At 55.3% G+C, this 14,127-nt stretch overlaps 1 protein-coding gene across 1 annotated transcript in view; it reads left to right on the top strand.

Annotated features, from left to right (window-relative positions):
* The first annotated feature begins 2,808 nt into the window (after positions 1-2,808).
* Positions 2,809-14,127, top strand: part of HUS1 (HUS1 checkpoint clamp component) — a 13,162-nt gene continuing 1,843 nt past the window's right edge. The window contains exons 1-7 of the mRNA XM_049641230.1: positions 2,809-2,926; positions 3,968-4,095; positions 4,180-4,356; positions 6,481-6,588; positions 7,854-7,928; positions 12,376-12,475; positions 13,602-13,721. Of these exons, the coding sequence (XP_049497187.1) occupies positions 2,875-2,926; positions 3,968-4,095; positions 4,180-4,356; positions 6,481-6,588; positions 7,854-7,928; positions 12,376-12,475; positions 13,602-13,721 (760 nt within the window). The 5' untranslated portion in view covers positions 2,809-2,874. The remainder of the gene's footprint in view (positions 2,927-3,967; positions 4,096-4,179; positions 4,357-6,480; positions 6,589-7,853; positions 7,929-12,375; positions 12,476-13,601; positions 13,722-14,127) is intronic.

The raw sequence follows: 14,127 nt of genomic DNA, 5'->3' as shown, positions 1-14,127 counted from the left end.
GAGAGAGAGACAGAGCAGGGGAGAGGGAGACACAGAATCTGAAACAGGCTCCAGGCTCTGAGCTGTTAGCACAGAGCCCGATGCGGGGCTCGAACTCATGGACCGTGAGATCATGACCTGAGCTGATGTCAGATGCTTAACTGACTGAGCCATCCAGGCACCCCCCAAAATAATACGTTCTTAACATGGGTAATATGGTATTTGGAAAACCAGGCTGGATACAGTTGAAGGTATATTTCCTATTTTGTTTGTTTTTTTTAATTCTCTGCCATCATTTCTATCATGTACATTATAAGAATTTAACTGGGGCGGGGGGGTGGTTCCTGGATGGCTCAGTTGGTTAAGCGTCCAAGTTTGGCTCAGGTCATGATCTCACGGCTTGTGGGTTCGGGCTCTGTGCTGACAGCTCAGAGCCTGGAGCTTGCTTTGAATTTTGTGTCCCTTCCTTGCTCTGCCCTTCCCTTACTCATGCTGTTCTCTCTCCCTCTCTCTCTCTCTAAGGATAAATAAACATTAAAAAAAATTTTTTTAAAGAATTTTAACTAGGATCTGGTAAAATTCATCTTGAGACAAACTTGCAGGATTATTGCTTAAGGTCAGTGTTGACATACCCCGTCTTTACCATATGAGAATGAAGGGAAAGCCCAAGCCTGGGGAGTGGAGCCAGGAGCTAGAAGGGGGAAGGGGCCCCTCCGCACCATTACAGGAAGGAGTGTCAATTATAGCGCCCCCCGCCAAGAGCCCACAGCAAGACATCAGTTACAGGCTCCAACAGGGAAAGGTCTAGATCCCAACTCCTGCAAGAAATGTACCGCCCTTGCAAATCTTCCTGGAGAAAACTTACAGCCCAGAAGCCCTGCTTTTCTCTAATAGTCCGTCTTTGAAAACAAACTCTCCCAATTTCCTCCTTTTTCTCCACAAAAGAGCATTCTTCTCCTTTCTGCTATTCCTGTGAATAAACCCATTTTTTGGTTGTTGTTGGTAAAAAAAAAAAAAAAACCCCTCACTTCTAAGGATTCACAACCGGTGCTACTGATGAGATTATGAAGTGGGATTCGTGAGCCAACGGCTAAGCAAGAATTCTTGAGACATTTTTGATGCAAAAAGGTGACTTTATTACAGCACAGACGCAGGACCCACGGGCAGAGAGAGCTGCGCTGGGGTTGTGAGGGGAGGCGGATTACAGACTTTTAAGTTAGTGGAGGGAGGAGGTTAAGACTTAAAGTCTGTCTCTGAGGAATCGGAAGCAAGGCTGCCAGGACCTCGAGGGGCTGGTGCCGTGAAGATAAGGTTACTTCCGGTCTTTAACGGTACAAAAACATTAAGGCACTGGGGGCGCCGTGCATTCCTCCAGGAAGGTGACCTTCCGCACGCATCAGGTGTCTGGGAAGGTGACCCTCCGCATGTGTCACGTCCGGCAGTGGGCGGTGAGCCGTGAGGCTTCATTGAAGCTGCATTTCTCTTGCCTGTGTTTCCCTCCTCACTGCCATCTGAGCCAGGAGGGGGGTTATAAACTGCCCTACTCCAGAGAGGTATAAATTTAAGTGATAATATTATTTAATGTTGAAAGGTCACTGGCCACCCTAACAAGTTTTTTATAAATAAACCAAGGGTTTTCTTTTTAATGTTTTAAATTATTTAAGGTTTATTTTTGAGGGAGAGACAGAGAAAGCACAAGCAGGGGAGGGGCAGAGACAGGAGAGGATCTTTTTAATGTTTTAAAACAATTGGAAATAGGTGTCACAAAATTCTTTCAAAATGTGAATCCTCAGAAACACTTCTCATTCTTGAGGATTGAGGACTCCAGAGTCACAAAAAGATCACCCTGGGGCTTGACCCTAGACCAGCCCATCCAGGGACTGACAAAAGATCCCACCTCTCCATGGGGGTGACCAGAACCAGATCCGGGTACACCCCTTCCCCCCCCCCTCCCACCGCCCCCACCTGCAGTCATGGCCCTGGACCCCGCCCCCTCGGGACGTTGACCTCCGCCTTACCGCCCTCCCCACCAACCCCTCCCTCCCCCGCCTTCCCCTAGGGTGTAACCCTGAGTGAGACTGGGAGCCGCCTCTCTGGCGGACCTGACCCGATCCCTCCTCCCCGGTGTGACCTCATCTGACATCCGGGACCCCGCCTCCGCCGGGGGCGTGACCCCGAGAGAGACTCCAGGACCTGTCTCTCAAGGAGACTTGACCCGGACCCCGCCTCCCTGGGGGTGTGATCCCGAGAGTGACGCGAGAACCGGCCTCTCTCGGGGACATGACCCTGGATCTCCGCCTCCCCCGCAGACCTGATTCGGACCCCGCCTCCCCAGTGTTTGTGACCTGAAGTGAGACCCGAGACCCAGCTCTCCCAGACCCTGACCCCAAACCCTGCCTAACCCGGGGATGTGACTTGGAGTGACACCGGGATCTATCTCTCCCAGAGACCTGACCCAGACCCCGCCTCTCCCAGGGTGCGAGCCGGAGTGTGACCCCTAACCCTCCTCTCCCTCAGACCTGACCCCAAACCCTGCCTATCCTGGGGGTGTGACCCCGACCCCGCCTCTCCCGTAGACTTGACCCGGGGATCCTGGATCCCCGCCTCTCCCGTAGACTTGACCCGGACCCCGCCTCCCCGGGGATGTGACCCCGAGTGACACCCGGGACCTCCCTCTCCCGCAGACTTCACCCAGACCCCGCCTCCCACGTGGGTGCGACCCCGAGCGTGACGCGAGACCCCGCCTCCCAGGGCACGTCACCCGGGATCCCCGCCTCCCCCGGGGCGGGCCGGACGGCGGAACCAATGAGCGCGCGGCGGCGTTTCCGGCGGGACGCTTAGGAGGAGACTCGAGTCCGCGGCCGACGGACGCCCCGCGCGGGCCCGCGTCCCGCCATGAAGTTTCGGGCCAAGATCGTGGACACGGCCTGTCTGAACCACTTCACACGTGAGCGGGGGCCGGGCCTGCCGCGGGTCGTAGAGAAGAGCGCGGGCCGGAAGGAGGCAGTGCGCGCGCCGGGGGGCGAATGGGGAGGGGCGCGGGCCGCAGGACGACCGGGTGGGGGTGGTGCGGGGCTGTAATGGAGGCCGTGGGCCCGTGGGAGGGGCGGCGGCGCGGGGGTGGGGGGACAGGGGTGCGCGAGCGGGGATGGTGGGCGGGAGGCCGCGGGAGGGGGTACGGGAGAGGGGGAGCGGGGATGGGGGCGGGGACCACGGAAGGGGTGGTGGCGCGGGGGTGGGGGGACAGAGGTAGGGTGACGCGGGTGGAGGGCGTGGGCCCGCGCGGGAGGGGTGGCGGTACGGAGACAGGGATGTGGGCCACGGGAGGATGGGGGGACAGAGGTGGAGGGAAAGGGATGGGGGTCGAGGGGCGCGGGGATGGGGGGCGTGGGGATGGGAACCCTCGGGAAGGGGGGGGACGAGGATGTGGGCTCGCGGGAGGATTAAGGGATGGGGATTAGGGGGCTTGGAGCCAAAGGGGCGGGACACCCCTCTTCCCCTCCCCCCCCCCCCCCCCGCAGGATGGGGCCATGGGAGTGGATGGGGCTTCTCTTCGGGAAGGATTGGGTGAACGGACCTGGGTGGGGACAGGCAGGCATGAGAGCAGGTGCCAAAGATTGTTTACAGAACTTGATTTCCATCCCGGAGTTTTTTATCTTAAACCTGCTGCTGTCCCGGATGGACAGTGTGTCCAGCACAGACATCCCTTCTGGTCGGGCTGCACTGGCCCTTGGCCCTGCGCTGCAGGCCTGGGGGGCCCCATTGCAGGCTGAGCCAGTGAATGCCTCACTGGGCTCCAGTTAACCTCCCCGCAGCCTTCCTTCTTCATTCCGTCACTCCTGGTATGAGGGTTATTGGGGGCCAGTGTGACCGACCGTGTTAAAACCCCTTTCAGTGGGTTATTTTTCCACCAGCAGTTTCACCATGTTCAGGGGGCTGTCTAAGCTCAGTTGTCCTGGTAATTCCTTGCTTTAACCCCCTGCTGCAGGCGTCAGCAACATGATCGCCAAGCTCGCCAAAACTTGTACCCTCCGCATCAGCCCGGATAAGCTGAACTTCATCCTCTCCGACAAAGTGGCCAACGGAGGCGTGAGCATGTGGTGTGAGCTGGAACAGGTGAGCAGAAGGTTCTGGAAGCCTGTGGACCGCACCCAAAGGCCACTGCAAAGGGACAGAGGCCCCCTCTTTTCCTGCCCTTAGGAGAACTTCTTCAGTGAATTTCAGATGGAAGGTGTCTCCGCTGAAAACAACGAGATTTATTTAGAGCTGACGTCGGAAAATTTATCTCGAGCTTTGAAAACTGCCCAGAATGCCAGAGCCTTGAAGATCAAGCTGACTAATAAACACTTCCCCTGCCTCACGGTCTCCATAGAGCTGGTGAGTAGGAGGGAGTGCTCCAGGACTTCCCAGCAGGGCTAGAAGTGGCTACAAGTCCAGGCTTTCTAATAGCACGTGGAAAACTAGTTGGTTTTATTTTTATTTTTTTTAAAGTTTATTATTTTTATTTCATGTTTATTTATTTTTGAGAAAGACAGAGCATGAGTGGGGGAGGGGCAGAGAGAGAGGGAGACACAGAATCCGAAGCAGGCTTCAGGCTTTGAGCTGTCAGCACAGAGCCCCTATACAGGGCTCGAACTCATGAACTGTGAGATCATGACCTGAGCCGAAGTCAGACATCCAACGGACTGAGCCACCCAGGCGCCCCTATTTATTTATTTTGAGAGAGACTGAGCGAGGGTCAGAGAGTGGTGGGGCGGGGGGGGGAGAGTGAAAGAACCCCAAGAATTTCATGACCTGACCTGAAACCAGGAGTCAGATGCTTAACCGGCTGAGCCACCTAGGTGCCCCTAGTTGGTTTTATTAAAAGCAAAGATGTGCCACAAATACTTGTTTTCTATTGGAGTCAGATTCCCTTGTGTATAAATAGTGCTGCAATCACACAGTACTCAGCTGGGACGCTGCCTCTGCCCTTGTGGGAACACTTCTGCCTCTGCTCCAGTCTGCGTGTCCCTGCATCTCTGTTCCTCTTAGAGGTGTGGTCCCTTCATCTAGAAATCATGGTTCTTATACATTTTCCCCTTTGAAGGGTTTTCCCTACCTCATCTGTAACCCCTTTAGGTGATCTCTTGGTCTCCCAGAATTGCTGTGTGTTCAGTGCTGCTCCCAGAAGAATCTGACACCTGCTGCCTCAGGACGTGTCCCCCTTCCCCCAGACTCACAGCTCACAGGACGACGTTCTCACGTCTTAATGTGTTGTTCAAAGCCATGTGTGCATGGCCCCACCTATGCCATCTTGGAGCCACATCGCCTACTCCCACTGTCTAAGTGGTTCCCCGGAGTGTCCCATTCTAGTCCAGCTCCCAGGCTTTGGGGACCCTGGGGCTCCTGCTTGGAATGTCCCCTTCTCACTCTCTGAAACCCCCTCTCCCATTAGTGCCAGTCCAGTGCCGCTCCTCCCATCGGCAGCCTCCCCCCCCCTCGTGCTGTGTGTGCTGTGCCCCACTCTGGTGCGAGCACTGTGCGCAGTTTGAAGTTCTTCCTGATAACGGATTCCTCACCTGTTCACTATGTTAGAGCCAATCAGAGTATTCCCCACCTCAGGACAAGCTTGTGTGTTTCCTCACTTGTTTAAGGAGAAACAGGATAGCGACGTGTGATGCTTTCTGTCTTAAAGCGCAGGCTAGGGGTGCCGGGGTGGCTCAGTAGGTTAAGCCTCCGAGTCTTGATTTTGGCTCAGGTCCTGATCTCACGGTTCATGAGTTGAAGCCCCACCTCAGGCTCTGCACTGACAGCGTGGGGCCTGCTTGGGATTCTCTCTCCCTCTGTCTCTGCCCCTTGCCCGCTCACACTCTCTCTCCTTCTCTCGCAAAATAAATGAATAAATATTGTAAATAATTAAAAATAAATAAATAAAAGGGCAGGATACGTCAATCTGTTGTTTCACGGAAGCCCCTGGACACGGATAAACATGGTTCTGTCCAGCAGTGTAGACGCTGCTGCATGCTGAGCTCACAAAGAACAGTCACGGTTCCTTCAGCAGACGGGTTGGCTTCTGCCTCACGGCTTCACATGTAGTGAGGGACAGGGTTCCCCTTGTCCCCATCTTCCCACCATGTTGTGGCACGATCTGAAATGTTGTCTCTCGGAGAGGCCTTTCTTGCCCTCCGTCTGGGAACTTCCCCAAACATTCATCTGGTCACTGCTTCATTTTCCTCCAGGCTGTGACCAGTGTGTCACATGCAGCTCAGACAAGGTCGTGTTTGTTTTCTTGCTTCCTGACCCATCTGTGTCCCTGGAACATGGGGACCGTGCCTTACTCCTCACACTCCCGACTTCAACAGGGCTCAGCAGGACAGGCACCACACCGGAAGTACTTGTTTTATGGACTCGGGTGAAAGAGTCGAGAACATTCCACGTAGATGCGGGGTCGGCTTCTACTTATTCTTCAGTTACTCTGGTTTTTCTACATTGACGTTATGAAAACATGTTCTCTCTCGGCAGTTATCAGTGTCGAACAGTAGCCGCATTGTGACACATGACATCCCCGTTAGGGTCATTCCTAGAAAATTGTGGAAGGATCTGCGAGAGCCTACAGTCCCAGACGCCGACGTGAGTGATGCCCGTCCTCTGCTTGCAAACTAAATGGTGTGGTTTGAAGTCCCTGATTTTAGTTACGGTCTTGCCATATGTTTCATTTGAAGATTGTATGTACCTGGGAGGAAACGAGAGTCATTTTTAAAGGATTCTCCAGGGAAAAAATTGGAATGTTTGCCTTCCGTTGTTTATATAAAATACCTTTAGACCGTGCTGCTCATGGTAGAAACGCCACACGCTTCACACTCAGGACAGAGAATGTCCTGCTCAGTCGTAGTGCTTCCATAAGACTAACCTAGAGTAGTCCTTGGGGGCAAGGTCACTTCTGTCCGTTTCCCAGAACTCAAGTTTTCCTTGTCCCATAAGGACTGGTGTCCAGGGTTCGTGTAAAAGCGAGGAGGAGGGGCTGTTCCGGGCGTGCTGCCAGGAGTCCCAGAGCCCCTGACAGTGAGCGTGGTGCCAGAGGGTCCCTTACATTTTGCTCACAATCAGAGCAAGAAGGAATTGTGAAAATATACCGCGTAGGCTATTTACTGGACTCTGGGAGGCCATCCACACCGACCGGGAGGAAGACCGCGCTGTCTCAGGCAACGTCGGGGGCCGGGTCTGAGGGTCTGAGCGCTGGGGCCCGACCCACCCGCAGTGTCTGTGAGGTGGCAGGTGGTCCTGCGGGCTGTGCTGAGTCCCGTCCTCTGGGCGTGCGCAGGTGCACTTCAGCGGGAGGGCTGCCCCCCGGGAACCGGGAGGACACCATGGGGACGTGGGCGCCTGGGCGCGTACCGGTGCACGTCAGCGGGAGGGCCACCCCGTTGGAACCAGGTGGACACCACGGGGACAAGGGCGCCAAGGTTTCCTGGAGGCAGGCGGGCGTCAGTAAGGTTGTAGGGTTGTTTTCTTTTCCTAATTTTGTTTTTTTTTTTAATTTTAATTTTTTAATGTTTATTTATTTTTGAGACAGAGAGAGACCGAGCACAAACGGGGAGGGTCAGAGAGAGAGGGAGACACAGAATCCGAAGCAGGCTCCAGGCTCCGAGCTGTCGGCACAGAGCCCGACACGGGGCTCGAACCCACGAATCCCAAGATCATGACCTGAGCCGAAGTCAGACACTCAACCGACTGAGCCCACCAGGCGCCCCTCTTTTCCTAGTTTTAAAGGAGCTCTGTTCCCACAACTTGGAAACAGGATTTCAGAGCTTCTAAGCAACTGCACGTTTCCGACATAGGTGGTGAGCACCGTCCGTCCTTGGTTGCGTTAATGGTTTTTCTCCTCCATTCTGCAGGTTAGCATCTATTTGCCAGTCTTGAAGACCATGAAAAGCATCGTGGAAAAAATGAAAAACATCAGCAATCACCTTGTAAGTGGTCACTTGTTTAGCGAAGAGCTTTCCCAGCATCTTGGAGGTGTCACGCTCGGGCTGAGTGTCCTGGGAGGAAGCCTCGCCCGGCAGAGGTGTGGGTGCATCCTCGCTCACCTGGTGGCGTCCCAGGGCGCAGGTCCCCTTGCCGAGGCGGGCTCGAGGACCCGGCCTGTGGTGGAGAGCCTGCAGTCTCAGATGCCCTGAGAAGCTGTTCTAGTGCTTTTCAGCCCCCTTCGTAGTGGGAGCCTTTGTGTTTGCCCTGACCCCTCGTAGTCGTGTTTATAGTGCGTCAGGGATGCTTTCAGCAGATTCTTGTGCCCCGGACAGAGCGTCACGTTTCGTTTGATGTGTGTTTCTTTAACAAATCATTGGTATCAGCACAGCCAAGCATCCTGTCCACGTACCACGTGTCTCGGCGAGCGCAGGTCCGAGCTGTCCCAGAACGCTGGTGTCCTGTGATGGCTTTCACGTCGAGCCAGTCGTCAGGCTGGGGGGCCGCCTCTGCGGCAAGTCCAGGCACCTGCAGAGAGGCTCAGGGAGGCCCACAGGGAAAAGCAGGGCAATTAATCCAAGGATCTGGTTGTTTGTTCTTTCGGTCCCATGGAAATGAGTCAGCAAAGTCGCTGAGACAGACCGAGTCATCGGAGGTGTTTTTCTCTTCTCTGGAATGTTTAAAAACAAAAAGTTTGTGGCACGGCCACTGCAGTCTGGAATACTCGGTGGAAAGTCAGAGTGGCCAAGTGCATAGTGAGCATGACTAGATGACCAGAATTCTGCATCTGAAGGTCGTGGCAAGAGAATGAGGGAAGAGAGGGCGCTAGCACTCTCGCATCCCCGTCCTGGAGGCGCTAGGAGGCCCTTGCTGAGACTCACAGCCTTGTCCCCACCTCCTTCAGTGGGGGATGCAGCCGTGGGGTGGTGCGTGTGGGACCCATGTAGGAGCAGGGAAGACATGTGCGGGGGCCAGGAGTCCCCGCCGTCTGCAGGTGCCACCTCAGACTCCAGCCCCTGAGGGCTTATCAGCCCACCTGAGCTTCCGGTTCAGGATGGGAGGTGTGTGTGTGCTGGGGTCTGACATGGTTCTGCCTGCGCCCATGGTGGGAGCTGTGTCCTGCTATGTGTCACCTGTTAGCTTACGAGCCACTTAGAGCTATGTACATCAGCTTAATGGTGACAGCAGGTGGAACAGTGTCGTGACCTGGTGGCAAAGGGGAGTCCTCGGGGCCACACAGATCTGGGCCCCCTCCTGGCCACTCTACCCAGCCTATGGGCCCTGTCCTGGGTGTCACCCGAAGTGGGCAGGATCGCGCACCTTCACGGGGGCTTTGCGACTTTCCACAGATGGAGAGGTAGGTACCTTATGCTCAGTGCTCAGTACATTGAGTCAGCGCTGCAGAGTGGTAGGTAATTACCATTGAGAAGATCACTGGAAGAAGCAAGATCCCATCTAGACCCTTAAGAGACAGAGGATGTTGGTGAGGGCAGCGTTCTGGTGAGTTCCAGAGTAGACATAAGCGGCCAGGTGTCAGAGACCCGTCGTTTGTCAGTTCCCTCCCTGGGTAGTGGCAGAACGGTGGCCGTGCACCAGACACTGGCTGTGCTCAGGGGACGTAGAGCTAATCGTGTGATGTCTCAGATTTCTGGATTCAGAAGAAAGTGGAAGAGAGCGTTAAAGGCTGAAGTGAATCCGGAACCACTGTGAGCTGCTTTCCTGAATTAAGTCTATATAAAACCACTGTTTTTCAAGAGCAGCGAGAGTTTACAGATTATTGTGTGTTGTTTTAATCCCATAGTGTTTCCAGATTCTATGGGAGTGCGCTTAGAAATACAACGGTGTATTTCTGGGTTCACCAATAAAGTTGACAAGAAACGCTTAACGTTTGAAGGCATGATTCCGATATTATGCAACCGTGAAGTTGGAGGACTGTTTTCTACTTAATGTTAAAAGCCTCAGGGGTGCCTGGCTGGCTCTGTCATGGAGCATGTGACTCTCGATCTCATGGTCATGAGTTCCAGCCCCACGTTGGGTGTAGAGATTACTTAAAACTATAACCTTAAAAAAAAAAAAATGCCAGGGTGCCTGGGTGGCTCAGTCGGTTAAGCATCTGACTTCAGCTCAGGTCATGATCTCGTGGCTCGTGAGTTCAAGCCCCCTATCGGGCTCTGTGCTGACAGCTTAGAGCCTGGAGCCTACCTCGGATTCTGGGTCTTCCCCTCTCTGCCCCTCCCCACTCGTACTCTGTGTCTCTCTCTCTCAAAAATAAATAAACATTAAAAAACATATTTTAAGTAATAATAAAAAAACCCTCAGAAATACTAGCTCAGTCAAGTTCAGAAAGGTTTTGGTTTTGTTTCTAGAATGAGAAATGCTCGGAGTTCACCGGTGTCAAGGAATATGAATGAGGGGTACTAAGCTGCTCACTCAGTGTAGGTAGACGTAGCTGCCTCCAGCGTGCAGGCAGGGCACCTCCACCATCCTAGGTCCCCCGCTGCCCCTTTGTCTTTCCGCTGCCTCACACGCCGTCCTGTACTGGTGGGTGAACAAGATGTTGACCTGCAAACTGCCACACAGGCTCCCCAAGACCTGCTGGGCGTTAGAAGTGGGCAGATGCGGACTTGGGAAGAGAAATCAGATCAGATCAGTGAAACTGGAAGCTGTTCGGTGGCACAGATCTTACTATGAACATCACTGGTAGATCCTGTCCCGTTAAAAAAACCCCAGGGTTGGTGTGGAGGGTGGAGCTTGGAAGGAATGTTGTCTGACCCTCAGAAGCCTCACAGGCCGGAGAGAGGCCCCCGGGATGGGAGGGTGGGAGGTGGGTCCTGGGGTGGTGTGCTGCCCCTCACAGGCAGGGGAGAGGCCGGGATGGGGGGGTAGGAGGCAGGGGGGTGGGGGTGGGGTGGCCGGCACCCTGCGTGCTGGGGGTGCGGAGGGGCACCAGCGACTGGACGCTGCAACGTTTCCAGACCTTTCTGAACTTGGAAATCTCCCCTGCCAACCTCCGCGCCTGGTTTTTAAATAGAGGGTCACATTCCCACGAATTCTCAAGGTTTTGTGGTTATGCTGCATTTGTAGCTATGACCCAGGGTGCGGCCAGCTGAAAACAGGGCAGTTGGCCAGCTTCTAATTTCCTTGGTCCCTTCCCGTGTGTAGTAGTTGTCAGAGCAGAGCGTGGTTCTACGGTCTCTGCCCGTAGGCGGTGGGGATGCAGGTTGTACTGCACAGGGACGGTGAAGGGCTCACAGTCCTGTAGAGCGGCAGTCTATCTGGTCACTTGGGAAGGCAGCACCGGTTAGTCTCTAGGTGCAGCACCGGTTAGTCTCTAGGTGCACGGGGTCCGGTGCGGCCCCTCCAGTGTCTCCCTGTGAGCAGGGGGCTCTAATGAGGGGGGAGAGGCCTGGGGAGGGACTGGGGGCTTTTCCATCCCCTCAGAAGCCACCATGGGCTGTTTGGGGCCAGTTTCCCTCAAGGCGCGGGCAGCGTCCCCGGAGGTGGCCCCTCTTCTGGCTCTCCTTTTGGACGACGTGGACTTCCTCGTGTTTTACCTGTGGCTCTCTTCAGGGCGTGTGGTCTCTCTGTTGCTCCATAATTCCTGTTTTTCGTCTGTCCGTCCATCTCATTTCCTCTTACTGCACTCTCTGGGCCCACCTGTGCCTTCCTGGTCTCCTTCCCTCTGCGATCCTCGATCCTCTCATCTCATCCGCTCCCACTCTGTGCCTGCATGAGGTCTGGTCACCTCCCAGCTCCCCCGACTCTTGACTCAGGCTCTTTTTTCTCATCTGTCCCCTTGATGAGCCAGACCTAATCCCTTACACTTCGCGTCCACTCTGTAGCACCTGCGGGCTCCAGATGCCCTCTGGCCAGGGGTTTCTCTCTCTCTCTCCCCCTTATCCCCCTGCCACAAGATCTCCATTTGGACCCTGACCACAGACCTTTCAGGAGTTCTCTTAGAGCGTGGATTTTCATTGTAGCCGTGGGAGCGGACCAGATGATTTCTCGCTCCAGAACTCCGCGTTCTCAGTCCTGTTGTGGCCACAGCTTGTCACAGCACGCTGCCGCCCCCCTGCGTGCCATAGCAGCCCTCCCCGCATCACCTCTCCCTCTTTCTCCTTCTCTCCTGTAAGCCCCACACCCCTGTTTCGCTCACCTTGAACATTTGCTCCCGGGGTTTCTTCTCATCACAGGCTCTTCCTGCGGCCTCCCCTGCCCCTTGCCCCATGTGCCCTGGCAGCCCCCCCCCCCCCCCCCACGGCTTCCGGGCCTCCACTCAGGGGCCCCCTCTGGGCATTTCTGAGCTCCCTGTGTCGCTGGTGCTGGGTGGGTCTTGGTGCCGTCATGGGGTGGCCTTGTCACCTGGTTTCGTGGAAGCTGATGTCTTCTTTCCCCCTTTACCCCTTTTGTTTTGCTTTGCTTTTTTAAGACTGTAAAATACTCAATTTGCAGATCATTGAAGCAAACCTAAATGGAGAATTGAACTTGAAAATAGAAACGGAGCTAGTGTGCGTTACAACCCACTTTAAGGATCTCGGGAACCCTCCGTCAGGTGAGTTTTCTGGCGGGTTGTGTTTTGCCTTTAATACGTTGTTTCAGGTGCACAGTTGCTGAGATCTCTGCCTGGAAAACGGGTGGAATTTGGCTGCCCGAGTTTCACGCTCAGGGAGAGAATAGACAGCCGAGGCCAGAGCAGGGAAGGTCGGCCTCCCAGGCCTGAGGGCGGTGCCTGCCCCTTGGTCCCCCGGAGCCCTGGCGGCTCTTCAGTGCCCGTCTGCCCGCTTCTCACCTGGGGCGGCATCACAAGGTGGAGAAGGTCTCCTCCCTCCTGCGTACGTCCCAAGTGTTTATGAAATCAGATTAACAGATAGATGCCTTCCTCACCTGACAGATTTTTCCTCCCTACACGGCGACAGAGACCGTGGGACCAGTTCAATAGCAGGGGACAATGGGGTCCCTGACTGGGTGGTCTGTGCCTGCAGGGCTCGAGGCCTGGATGACACACTCAGCGGGTGGTGCCGCGGTCGCGAGGCAGGGTCCCGGGGACGTGCGCCAGTCGTGTGAAACCGGCTCAGCTCTGCGCAGCCTCCCTCCCGAACACAGGATGGGCCACCACTTTTACAGTCCGGATCTATCACCACAAGTTGGCTTGTCGATGACCCGTCGTGGCATAGCGTAGCGAGGGGTTTTCACTTGGTGGCGAAGGGCGTACGTTCCTGCCAAGGGAAATCCGCGTGATGCAGGCTTTGCTAATCGTTGTGCGGGGGGACTGAGCTTGGTGACACTGGCTTTCTTTAGTTTGATAAATTGCACAGAGGGTCTGGTCTCTGGTGTTTGCCGGAGTTGCAAGGACCTTTTCTCTCGTTTCATTCCACTTTAGAACAGGCAGTCTTGTATTAGCGCCTGACAGTCCCGCTCCTCCGTGTATGTCAGGGGACTGACACATGCGTTTTCTTCCACTGCAGTGGGGACAGCAGGTCAGATTTCATGTCACTGTAAGTGAAGATTCTCTGGAAATCTGCCATGTAGTTTAAAGAGAAGGACTTGATAAATGCTCGCTTAGCGTCTGGCAGCATCTCCAGGCTCCAAGAGCCAGCAGTCACGTGGATCATTGATCTAAACAGGCAGCTTGCCGCCTCCGGGCTCCCCCGACCCCCGAGCTGTGTGTGTCGTTTCAGCCTCTGAAGACGCGTCTCAGGATAGAAACCCGGAGCAGATGGCCGAGGTGCGCATCGATATCCGGAGGCTCCTGCAGTTCCTCGCCGGACAGCAAGTGAACCCGACAAAGGCCGTGTGCAGTGAGTGCACGTTCAGGTCGCCTGCAGGGGGTGGGGGGGCGGGTCTCGCATCTGTGCACTCTCCTAAGTGCAGAACAGCTCGGTCACGTGGGCCCGTTTCCCAGGGCAGTTTTCCCGGATTCAGCAGCACCTGGAGATTCTGATCCGGGGCCCTGCAGCCACTCTGGCTCGGCTGCCTCGCCCGGCCACCACGCGTGGGTCTGCGCCTAAGGAGAAGCTTCCGGAGGACGGCTGCTGGTCGTCCAGGCTGCTGTGTTAATCTGGCCCGACAGCCTGACCCCACTGGACTTAGACTTAAGGTCCCCTCGTATGCCTTTATTTCCCCTCTGTGTCTAAACCTGAGCGGTTCCTCCTCCACTCCCGTTTCTCCCGTTTCTCCCGTTTCTCCCGTTTCTCCCGTTTCTCC

The sequence above is a fragment of the Panthera uncia genome, chromosome A2 (assembly GCF_023721935.1).
Source record: "Panthera uncia isolate 11264 chromosome A2, Puncia_PCG_1.0, whole genome shotgun sequence".
In the NCBI taxonomy this organism is placed as follows: Eukaryota; Metazoa; Chordata; class Mammalia; order Carnivora; family Felidae; genus Panthera; species Panthera uncia.
This window is presented reverse-complemented; position numbering and strand designations above follow the sequence as displayed.